Source organism: Lipotes vexillifer, unplaced genomic scaffold (assembly GCF_000442215.2).
Source record: "Lipotes vexillifer unplaced genomic scaffold, Lipotes_vexillifer_v1.1 scaffold796, whole genome shotgun sequence".
Taxonomy (NCBI): domain Eukaryota; kingdom Metazoa; phylum Chordata; class Mammalia; order Artiodactyla; family Lipotidae; genus Lipotes; species Lipotes vexillifer.
The window spans coordinates 1,367,439-1,380,354 of NW_006773072.1; the positions used below are offsets into that span (position 1 = coordinate 1,367,439).

The window sequence follows — 12,916 nt, forward strand, 5'->3', positions numbered from 1 at the left end:
AAAAGTCGACTAGTTTTTCAAGCTCAATTTCTGTCTCCTTTACCTTCATCTTGTATTCCTTCTTCCCCTACTCACTATGCTCTAGCCACTTGGACCTTTTTGCTCTAACATACCAAATTTTTCCCACCCCAGGGCCTTTGCACTAGCCGTTTCCTCTATCTATAATGCTCTTTTCCTGATTATTCAAATGCAGGGTCCTTTCGGCACTCAAGTCACATTTTCAGAGGTCTCTTGATGACCCTATCTGCAGTAATTCTATCTGCCCCCTAGTCATATATTCATCTATATTTCCTTCTCAGAACTTTTGTGTTTTGGTTAATTGCCTGCATTCTCCACTCCCTTAAAATGTTTAACTCTTGGAGGACAGGAATCAAGTCTGTCCTCTCATTACTCGATCCTCAGCATCTAGAATACTAACATCTGTTAAATAATTGAATGAGCCAGAGCTCAAGCTTACAAATAGATTTTAGTTGTGGCATGCAACCAGAAGGCGAAAATACAATCTTTCACATGAGGACCCTTTTCTTAAGTCTTCATTTTCATCTCAAATTTTGTCTTTATTCTGAGAGATTCAATGACCGTTTTGATGACTCATTCCAACAACTTAGCCCTGAAATTTCTGGACACCCTGCCCCATGTCAAAAATGTTCACCTTTGGTGCACTTCAGCTCCCTACATCTACTTTTGTAACCTTACATTTCAATAGTCCACCTGTGATCATAAGCTTCTTGCCTTCTAGTTTTCTTAATTTCATTCCATTCAGAGGCTCAGAGCATAGGAAGCCTCACAGGTATCTGAGCCAGGATTCAGGGATCCAGGATACCAAATCAGTGGGCAGAACACTGGCCCATGTCAGGAGTCAGGGATGCAAAGCATAAGTGCTCAGGGTGTCCAAGAGTGGGCTGAACCAACAATTTTAGCTTAACTGGACACAGATTACTAGGGCTGGGAAGATGCACAACATCAAAAACAAGAGATTATCTTCAGGCATAGACAGGGACTGGAAGACCCAGATGGGGGCCAGAAATAATTCTGACTTCTTTTGCTCCTGCAAACCACTGACAGACTCCTGAAATGGGGAGTCGAGAGGGGACTGGGATAGAGTTGGGGTTCTTGGAAATCCAGAGCTCTCGCTTATCAACTGGGACAGTTTGGCTTCTGACGTCGCCACTGTGTCAAATCTGTCTCTTGCCAATGACGTTTTCCAATCCATTCCCCACTGGCAGTTTCCAGTCTTCGTCTTCCTGCACCTCTTGGCTACATTTGACAGTGTTGATCACCGTGTTCTTCTCAAAATGCTCCGCTCTGTAGGCTTCCATGATACCACATTGCCTAATCCTCTTCTGGTCCCTTCGCTTCCTATCTGTCTCTGTCATGGGATCCTGACTCTCTTTCACCTCCATCTGGTGTTCCTATAGGTCTGTCTTGTACCTTCTTAGTGTTTTATTTTACATATTCCTTGCAGTTCTCTCTTTCATTCTCATGGCTTCATCTAGCACTCAAATGCTGCCAGACTCACATCCCTTGCCTAGTTTTTTCATGCCTGAGCTTCAGAAGTGTGTGTTCAATAGCCTTTTGGATATGTCTCCCTGGACCTCTCCTAGGCATTTCAAGTTTAACACGTCCTTAACTAAACTCTTAGTGTTCAATCTCCTTCCATTCCACTATTTTTTATTTCAGTGGGCAGTTCTACCACCTAACCAGTCACATCCAAGCAAAAAACCTGGAAGTCAAATTTGACTGGGTCTTCTCCTGTACCACCCACATCTATCATTTAATTAATTCATTCGGCAAACTGCAAGCAAGTCCTGTTACTTACCAGGTATTGTTCTAATTATGGACTAAATAGTGATAAGGGAAACAGATACAATTCCTGTCTTCATGAAGCATATACACTACCGGCTGACTTTATCTCCAAAGTGTTTCTTCTGTCCCTCCTTCTCTTTTATTACTAGCAGTAGTTGGCATGTAACAGATGCTCAATTAATCTTTATTGAATGAATGAATACATGAGAATGCGACTATCCGAACATCTGCTGTCTATATAGCACAGATTATGGCATGACATACCAATGTCGTTAAAAATATTTCAAAGCATACTTTGTGAATCAATAGAAACTAAAACATCTGGCCAATTTAGCTAGCAAATCCCCAGTGAGGCATTAGTATGTTTTATCTGTGTTATGCAAACACTCAGATGGTCTGGGCTTTCTGTGGTATTGACTGGGTGTTTTGGCAGAGCACAGGCTCAGCCAGACCAGTTTTGATCTCTTCCAGGCACACGTTATGTCTCTGAATTGCACATATGGCTCACTGACTTCCAGAGCTAAGCATAAGTGCAATTCTGATGCTTGTGACCATTTTAATTGACTCAATAATTTCCAAAATGTTATTAGTGCCACTTGGTTATCTATGAATATCAGCATACATTCATTGGCTCTTAAGTAGGCAGACATAAAAAAAATTGAAATTATTCATGTTGAAGATGGCAAATACAGGCAAAACTCAGGCATCATAAGAAATATATGGTTAAACACCGAGAATAAGAATCTTTGACTAATAATGACATCTTTTATATAAGTTATTTGATGACATCAGTAAATATCTTTTGGAAATCAGCAGATAAATATTTCCAGTATTCCTATATAATTCTACCAGATCAATCAATCATGACTTAAAACCGAGCACCTCTACCTCTCTTCTGGGTTCTCAATTCCTAGTAGCAAGGATAGGTACACACTGAGATGAGAACAATTAGGAATTATCCCCATTTCCACAATCAGCTTAAACAGACAGAGTTTTTCAAAAGAAAAAGAAAAACAAAAAACCAAGAGAGAAAACTTTATGCAGAATTATTGAAGTGTTCAGCGTGAGGCATGCATCTTTTAAAAATAAGCAGCCTTCAGGCTCAAGCTAACAATAGGCAGAGGAAACAGAGGGTACTTTCAGCTGGGCATGCACCAACTCCAGGAAGTATTTAAAACTGTAATATTCTGTAATAGCAAATTATACCATGCATACCAATTCAGGGATGGAAAGAGGTAGGCGTTGAAATCAGTGATGACTTGTGTAGGCATAATAATCTGGGGGGAAAGTAAACACTCACAAAAGAATATTAAAGACCCTTGCAAGGCATGCGGGCTGGGTTCAAGGGTTCAACCTGCATCTTTGACCAGTGAATGGGGTCCATGCATTAATCCTTAGCTCCTTCACATAGAGCTGGAAGGAAACCAAGGTTAACCAGGCCTCAGAGCGCCCCATCAATCTTTCAAATGCAGAATAAAGAGGCAAGACTTTCAGCATTTTAACCTTTTCCATTTCAAATGTCTTTAAGCAGACAGATTTTTCTTAATGACAAGTTAATGAGAAATGTTCAGGTCTGTGGATTAGAACAATGAACACATATATGTCTTCATAAAGCTCCAGACACTATCAATTTGGTCTATTTATTCCATAGTACTCTCAGCTTTTCCTTGGCTCTGGAGAATGTCAGAAGCTGTTTACAAGCCTTATATAGTGGCTTTTCTTGGGTTAGTTTCTTTAAAAAAGCACAATGAAGTCACACAACTTACATGAGTTCAACTATATGTGCCTGGCCTAAGGGAAGGGAAGGGAAAACCTGTTAGAGCAGGTGATTTTGCCCATGCTCTGAACAAGCATTCTGGAGTGGGGAGCATCTCTGAATCCACTTTGGTTCTCCCTTGATCAACTTCAGTTCTCTGGTGCCTCTCAGCGTCAGAGCAGCTCATCGGGTTTAGTGTGATTCTGGTATTTGAAGATATACTTTTAAAAATAATTTGATGATTGATAACTTACACCTGATGTACCGACTTTGTTGCTTTATCCCTCATGGAAGATGCAAATCCACACTACATGAGAATAACATGTGGGTGGCTTTGAAATTGCTTACTACTCTCGAATGTCCTCATCCTTACCTCGCCTGCAGCTTTTATATTTCCAAGTCAACAATGCCCTCCTGATTTTAAATTTCAGAGGGCACCTCGGTACTCCTAGCCGGCCAACTACCTAAAAAAATTACATTCGCATGGACTTGACCTTCCCCCTTTGTTGTTAGTTTAATAAAATGAGGTTTATCTTTTCCAACATGAGTAATTAATTTTGGTAAAATTATAATTCAGCTTCACATGACATTTATTTTTAGCTAGGTCAAAAAAAAAAAAAAAAAAAGGAGAGGGGGGGGGGAACCCTCTGGTATTTCTGGCATTTCCTGAAATGGCATACGTAGGTTAATTCTGTCCTGAGGTGATACGTTTCATCAATTACGATTAAGAGAGGAAGGATGCTGGAACCAAACTGCCTGGATTTAAATACTGGATTTATCATTTATTAGCTGTGTGACTTTGAACAAAATTCTTAGCCTTTCAGTGCCTTGGTCTCCTCGGTCAAAAAAAAAAAAAAAAAAGGAGAGGGTGGTGGGAACCCTCTGGTATTTCTGGCATTTCCTGAAATGGCATACGTAGGTTAATTCTGTCCTGAGGTGATACGTTTCATCAATTACGATTAAGGCACTCAGCAGAGAAAGGGTTAAAGATGAATTGGTCTTCTCTGAGGCAACTGGGTTGGAGGTGCACATGCATTCATAGCAAACCAGAAGAAGAAAGCCAGGACTTACGTTCTGTTTCCCCACTATGTTATCAAAGGGCAGTTCGGGGCTCCAGGATCCTTCTGTGAATGTCGCCCCACTGTTTCTCCTGTCTGAGGAGCTCACAGATTCCTTGACGATGTCTTCAGGCAAAGACAGCAGACTCTCCTCAGGCTGCTTAATTAAATAGGTCTCTATATTATGCTTCCTCAAGAATTCGTTCCTCTCTTTACCATGACCCTCTTCCACATTATAGTCACCGTTGAGGCAGTCCAGCGTGGCTTTGGAAATGTGAATCCTCCTGCGTGGACAAAGCATAGATTGTTATACACCTGACGTGGCTTGCAAAGGCCATCTCTGTTTTCGGTCCTGTGCAAACCCAACATCAGGGCTGTGTATGGGTGCTGTGAGGACGTGTCCTCAAGGACAGTATCTGTTCCCCTGAAAAAGTAGAAAGAATAAAAGAAAACAAAAATATAAGCATAAATCAATGAGCAGGTATCTATCACCAACTTCACCCCAAGGGTCACTGTAGACTCTGATAAATCGCAGCCCCATTGAGCCACATTTAAGCACTTCCTTTGGTTTTTCTTCTGACTGTCAGCCTGATCCCAGCAACTTTTAAGAATCAGTGATTTTTTCAGTCATGTTGATTATTTTGGAAAAACAAATTCCATAAATGTTTCTGAACTCAACGGCAATTCTTGTCCTATCACCATGCAAATGTAGTGCTTACTGTTTTGGAACTTTTCCTATCTTTTCAATTTTCACATATTTGTGCCTTATTTCTTCAACTTGTCTATAATCTTCTTAAGAACAAAGGCAGGTCTTATAAGTCCACAGGGCTACATGGAGGGTCCTTTAGGAAAACTACTGTAAGATGCAGTTTCCCTTGTAATGTGTATATGGAAAGCAGAAGAGAACACAGCTGTGGACACGTGCAGGCTGGCAGCTGGCTAGGCTCACTCACAAGGTAAGAGACTCATATCAGCCATCATAGTTCAAGATTCACATTTCTTTTTTTAGCAAAACAACAGATGACGCCAAGAGCCTTGAAGATCAGATGTGAATTGTGGGAATGTCACATGGTAAACCGTTCTGGGCAAGAGTTTTTCTGTTCTCATAACTGCCTAACTCAGACTACTTATTGTGGTGCACTGTGGTCTGGGTAGACTAGCTTGGTGGTTACAAGCATGGATGCTTTGGCCAGATTCCCTGGATTGAAACCCTGCCACTTGCTAGCTGAGAGATCTTGTGCAAGTTATTTAAGCTTTCTATGAGTCTGTTATCTCACCCATAACAGTGGGAAAAATAACAGTACCCATTTTTTAGGGTCTTCATGAGTATTGTAAGAGTTGATTCGTGTAAAGTAGTTAAAACAGTGCATGGTACACTGCACATGCTACAAGAACAAACCCTTAAATTATTAGGATTATTTTTAAAAATGCCATTATCCTATTTCTGTTGTTTATTCCATGCCTCCTCAAGGCTTATAGGGTACACTTTAAATTCTGAACAAGGTCTCTAAGACCTCCACTCTCTGGGCCCTGCGACTTCAAGGCCCATTTTCTGACACTCTCTCCAGCTAATCAAGTAATTGGCATGTCGTCAAATTCAAGGTTCCACTTCACACCTACTAAACTCAGAACAAGCCATTCTTCCTGCCTAGAACGCTCACGCTGTGTTTTCCACACAATTTTCTACTCCCTGATTCAGCACAAATTCATTTCCCTAGGCTGACTTTAGTGCTCTTTTAAATGAATGAATGAATGAATGAATAAGGTAGACACTTAAGACTTTGCTTGGCTTTTGGATTCTAGAAACAATATATCCAAGGAAACAATTTTTTTTAAAGTGATGTTTCCAAATGCATTTTCTTCAGTGCTGCCTCTAATTCTCCTGTTACCCCCCTTACCCATCCTGCTAAGTTCTTGCTTACAGAGAGAATAATCCACTGCAAAGGACATGTAAAGAAACCGAAATTACGAACAATGCCTTTCTGCTCATTCAAGGCACATTCCGCATGTTTTCCAAATAAGTATCCCTGTATATAGACATTGATTTCAAACGTGAGGTAAGATACAGGCATACCTCGTTTTATTGTGCTTCCCTTTTTTGTACTGCACAGTGGCAACCCTGAGTTGAGCGAGTCTGTCTTTCCAAGAGCGTTTGTTCACTTCATGTCCCTGTGTCACATTTTGGTAATTCTCAAAATATTTCAGACTTTTTCATTATATTTGCTATGATGATCTGTGATTTTTGATGTTACTGTTGCAAAAAGATTACAACTAGCTGAAGGCTCAGATGATGGCTAGCATTTTTTAGCAATAAAGTATTTTTTAATTGAGGTATGTATATTGATTTCTTTAGACATAATGTTATTGCACACGTAATAGACTATGGTATAATGTTAACATAACTTATATATACTGGGAAACCAAAAATTCGTGTGACTCGCTTTATTGCAATATTTGCTTTATTGTGGTGGTCTGGAACCCAATCTGCAACATGTCCAAGGTACACCTGTATTAAAAATAAAAGCATGTGAAAGATGTTTTGAGCTCTCTTGAGAAAAGTGCAAATTACAAGATATTCTCATGATAAATTTTGTCAATACATAGGAACTCAGTAGTGTTGACCTAGGAGAATAATAGAAAAGATGTTTGACCTTCCGTGAAACGAATAGATGTCCCAGTCTTTCTCAGATCAAGCTCAGAGCTGGGTGCTTGAAAGCTGCCTTTTTCTCCCAGGCAAAATGAAACTCCTGGTGGTGTTTCGTAAAGTCTAATGGCTGACTTTCTTTGAAAATAATCAAGTGAAATACCACCCCATTTGGTATTTTCTCTAGATTCTACATTTTATTATTCTGCTGTCAACGCTCGGGGGACTAATAGTTGCACATCCTAAATCGATATTATGTTTTCCACAGTGAAAGACATCCTTGCCGTTACTTATTCCTGATCCTTCTGCTGAAGTTCTAAGCAATATTTAAATGCTTTGATAGAAACTGGATTTTGGGTGTGTGTTTTCATCCTTGCTACTACCTTGAGCTTTGGAGTAATGCATTTGCAGCTGAGAGTCTGGGGATTACATTTCCCTCTAAGGAAATGAGTCAGTTCTCAGACAATATTCTCATATATTGAATGTCAGGTAAATCTGACACTTTCTGATAATTTTAAACGCCAGGATATACTAATAATAGTCATGATAGTAAATAAGATCTAACAGTTGGGCAACACTTATTTTGTGTAAATGTTACTTTGTAGCCAAATGTATTCTGTGTGCTTTGTTCCATGGATCATCTCATATAATTTCCATTCTTCCAACAACTATAGGTGAGATAAAGCGTTTTTTTCCCCCTCACTTTGCTGACAGTGAAACTGGCTCAGAGGCAGTGAGTAAGTAACTAGACCAAAGTCCCATCAGTGGTAGATGGCAGTGCTGGACTGAGACAAAAACATTCACTTTCAGAGTCTTTCCAAGACCCTACAGCTACATCATAGGGTCATTGCTACAACCACAGCTATTTCCTGAGCAAAGGACTTTATATACATTGTTTCATTTAACTAAAGGTTGAGAACAGTGGTCCTCAAAATGAGGTACCAAGGCCAGCAGCGTCAGCATCACCTGGGAACTTGTTAGGGAGGCATATTCTCGGTTCCCATCCCAGACACAGCCATCAGAAACTCTGAGGGTAGGGCGTAGCTATTGATGGTTTAACAAACTACGTATGGGTTCTGCATGACTGCGGGTTACAGACTATCAATCATTATGCCGTGGCGTTGGACGCCTCCCTCCCTTCTTCCTAGGTCCTATACAGCACGCTAGGCACTGGGGACACAGAGGGACTGGAGATTCATAATAGAAGGACAATCTTGAACAAGCTGGACTGATAAATTAACAGTGAAAGACAGTGATGGGTAGTGAGGCACTTAATAGCTGCGTTTATGTGACAGATTTAATTTCTTTGAGCCTCAGTCTCCCCATTAAAACAAGCCGCAATTTACTACGTGGGGTGTTGTGAGATCAAATGATATGATGTATTCATGGTATTTAGCACTACTCAAGATGTGTTTAGAATTGGGAGCTATCTCGCTCATTGAAAGGAAAAGTAAGCTGAGTTTTTTTCCTACAAATAGTGATTGATAGGAAGGGGAAATAACAGACATTAAAAAAGCAGAAAAATAAAAAGCCAAACAATTTCAAATCATGGAAAGTTCAGAGATATGTCTGAGTTTTCAAAGGAAGGGTAAGGTCATATAGCAGGTCTCTAAGTCTTAACCCTGGCTGCCCATGAGAATTGCTTTAAGAATTTAAAATAGATTCTGCACAGATTTTGCTTTACATGAACTGGTCTGGGGTCTGGAACACCAGGATTTTTTTTTTTTTTTTAGGAACACCAGGATTTTTAAAATGCTCCTCTTCTGGTTCCAATGTAAAATCAAATCTGAAAACCAACGCTTTGCAGGGCTAGGTCCTGAACACCTAAGTGTCATCTCACCGTCCTCATTGCCTATGACAAATGTCACTAAAGTTTCGAGGCCAATATTTGCATGATGTTTTAATGTTCTGTCGCCTCCAAAATAATTGCTTCTTGGACATATACTTCTGAATTCTGCACATGGGAAACGCACTGTCACAAAGTGAGCAAATGATAAGTGTTAAGCAAGAAGAGGGTTTTGCTTTGGCTTACCCAGGGATTCCTCCAGATTCAAGTTTGTTTGCAATATCCACATCCCAAGACCAGACATCAAACTGCCACTTCCGTAGACCCAACACGCCACATAGCACTGAGCCCGAGTGGATTCCAATCCGCATGTCAACATCATGCTTCGTCCTTGACCGCACATACCTGTTGACATAGGTGAATGCAGAGACACATGTAAAAGGCCAGTGTAGGCACTCTTGGTCTGGGTGGCAGCCTGGGTCTTGCCTACTCCATAAGTTCAACTCCTGTCCATTCATATGCCACCTCTTCCGTGAAGCCTTCTTGGATTTCCCGATAACAGAAAGATACCCTTCCTCCTCCAAACTCTACTAGTCTTTTGTCTGAACGTTTAAGGGCCCCTTATCACCCTTCTCCCCAAACCTGCTCATCCTATATAACTTCTGTCTCAGGGAATGGCATCAATCTCTCTCTCTACTCACTACTGTACAAACCTGGGATAGATTATACGTTCTGCACTTCATTGCACACTCCATTTCCAACCTAAATATTTTAACTTTTATTCCATTTCCTTCTCTCCATTCCTCATACCAACACTCTAGTTCAGGCCACCAACAGGCTTCAGTCTGGGGTCCCTGCCTCAGCCTGACCACCTTCCAGCTCATGTTCTACCATGTTCTACATGGCTATCACAAACACAAAAGTGACCTTGTCACTCCATCACTGCCTTGTCTGAAACTCTTTCCTGACCTCCTGACTCCTTAGAGCAGTGGTCTCTGGAGTAGTGTGCTCACATCCCAGGGCTGAGCTGCAGTGTGTGCTCACATCCCAGGGCTGGGAAGCAGGAAGAGTGATACAACTTCCATCCATAGCTTTTGTGTTTTATCTTTACCAAAATTTGATATATGGGTTGACTTTAGCCACCTTACAGGATCTGTGTCAGACTGAACTCTGACTGTAAGCATGGGGGAGGAGGCAGCTTGAGAAAAGAGGAAGATTTCTACCATCAGGAGTTTCCTCTGGGCACACGCATTCCTTCTTCATTTTCAAAATATTTCAAACAATTTTAGTTTAAGAGTTAAAGGATGTCATTTACATAGAAAGAAATTCAAATGGTAGACTATAACACTTTGAAATAGAAGAGCTAGAAAAATCTTCATTGCCACATAGCAACCCAGTGGTTATTTTGCTTCAAAATAGTTAAAGGAGTTGTCAAATTTAAAGATGATTTATCTTTAAGGCAGCTTATATGATCAACATAGCTTTTTAATTTAACTACTACGTACAAAATAGATAACAACAAGGATATGTTGTATAGCACAGGGAATGATAGCCACTATGTTTATTTATTTATTTATTTGGCTGTGCCGGGTCTTAGTTGCGGCAGGCGGGCTCCTTAGTTGCGGCTCACCGGCTCCTTAGTTGAGGCACATGGACTCCTTAGTTGTGGCATGCGAACTCTTTGTTGCGACATGCATGTGGGAACTAGTTCCCTGACCAGGGGTTGAACCCTGGCCCCCTGCATTGGGAGCGCGGAGTCTTAACCACTGTGCCACCAGGGAAGTCCCACAGCCATTATCTTGTAATAACTTTTAATGGAGTATAATCTGCGAAAATACTGAATAACTATGCTGTACACCTGAAATATAATATTGTAAATCAACTATACCTCAATAAAAATTAAATTAACATAAAAAAATAAAGATGATTTATCCCTTTTTCTTTGACATGAAAGCAAGTGTCCCAAACTCTCTAACTTTTCTGCGATAATAGGTTGCTATTAATATCCAAATATTGGGAAGAAACCAAACTTGCATAATTTGTTTATCCATGTACACACTACTATATTTAAAATAGTTAACCAACAAGGACCTATTGTGTAGCACAGGTTATTCTGTAATAACCTATATGGGAAAAGAATCTGAAAAAGAATAGATACATGTATATGTATAACTGAATCACTTTGCTGTACACCTGAAACTAACACAACATTGGTAATCAACTATAATCCAGTATAAAATAAGAATTTTTTTTCAAAAGGAGGAGGAGGAGGAAGAAGTAAACAAAAAGCCCTGTGTATGTGTGTACAGTTTTTATACACAAACCCTTCATCCACTGATGATGAAAACAGCAGAGGCCATTCGAAAAATTCAATAAAGCAACAGGAGAAATAGCATCGAGCACTTGAGAAGAGCATTTTAGTTTCGGATGCTTATTTTCTCATTGAGTTTCTATGAGGCAGGTCATCTGTGCTGTTCACCATGTCTTGTACCACAATATCCAAACACATATTAGGATTATACTTTCCTATATATTTCATGTTATTTTTAGCCAATAAAATGTGAGCAGAAGTGATATGGGTCATTTCTGGGCAGAAGTTTTAAAAGCCTGATCAACCACACTCTTTTGATTTTTCTTTTATGTCTGTGTCCAGCATCAGTCGAGGACACTTGGTGATGAGGCCTTCTTAACCACGGTTCCTGAGTGAGGATTATGTATAGTGGTTCCCTGCCATTCCCTCAACCATCTCATAATGGGCAGGAAATGTGACTAAAAAGTGAATATTTGCTGTTTTAAGCCACTGAGATTTGGGGGGATGTTTGTTACTTCAGCATAACCAGGACCATCCTGACTGGTACAATCATCATTCCCAGTCTACATCATTTCTCATTATATGAGCATCACTATAGTAGAGGGTGTAATATGGACTCTAGTGCCAGACTACCTGGGTTTATATCTTGCTCTGCCACTTACTAGCTGCGTGACCTTAGGCAAGTTACTTAACTTCTATCTATAAAATGGGAGCGATAATAGCATTGTCAGGGTTAAGTGAATAAAGATATGTAGAGAGTTGAGAATAGTCTCTGGCACATACTAAGGACTACTTGGTTGCTTATCACATATGAAGGAACTGCAGGAAAGTTAACCTATTTTCTTGTGGCCACATAGCTGGTAAGCATGATTCTAAGACTAAACTGGAGCTGCTGTTTTTTAAACCTCATACTCCTTGCAACATAGACACTGTATGTGGTGTGTGATTCTCAGCAAATAGCTTAATCTTATCCAGAGTTTCAGTGGTTGTAGAATAAAGCTCTAGCTGGTTGTTTCACTTACAGAGCCTTTGTGAGCCCCAAAGGAGATAATGGATGTTAAAGTGCTTTGCCAACTAATTGTGAGGGTCTATTAAACAGCACACCGTGCTAATGCCATTAGGCAATTCACATTGTACAGGGAACGCACTGGAACATCTTAACGAAAAGACATTTAGATTTTCTTCTACAAAACAAAAATCATAAGAAGACAAACTTTTTCATTGCACTGTTTTTCTTCTTGTTGTGTCTGGGGTTTGACTTAATAAAAGAGAAGAATGAAATTACGGAGAAGTAATGAATAATTTACAGACAGCGATCCTCTTTGGAAAGGCTACCCAGCAGTTGCATAGAACTACAAACACATTCCATGTGTTTCAAGATCAGTTCTTGAGGGGGGAGGGGGCCTTTGAGCATTCTTGAAGCTAAAATGGAGGGAATTCTGCTCTGAGTTACGGGTCCTTTTCAATTTTTCCAAAGTAGAGCCCCACCGATACTTTGCTGTGCCTCGTCAGTCGCAAGTAAAGAAAAAAGAAAAATGCCTATAGATCACTCGCC

General features: G+C 40.2%; 1 protein-coding gene across 1 annotated transcript in view; it reads right to left on the bottom strand.

Annotated features, from left to right (window-relative positions):
* ADCY8 (adenylate cyclase 8) overlaps positions 1-12,916 on the bottom strand; it is a 223,843-nt gene that overhangs the window by 105,202 nt on the left and 105,725 nt on the right. The window contains exons 7-8 of the mRNA XM_007447988.1: positions 9,297-9,455; positions 4,634-4,904 (exon numbers count right to left, since the gene is read on the bottom strand). Of these exons, the coding sequence (XP_007448050.1) occupies positions 4,634-4,904; positions 9,297-9,455 (430 nt within the window). The remainder of the gene's footprint in view (positions 1-4,633; positions 4,905-9,296; positions 9,456-12,916) is intronic.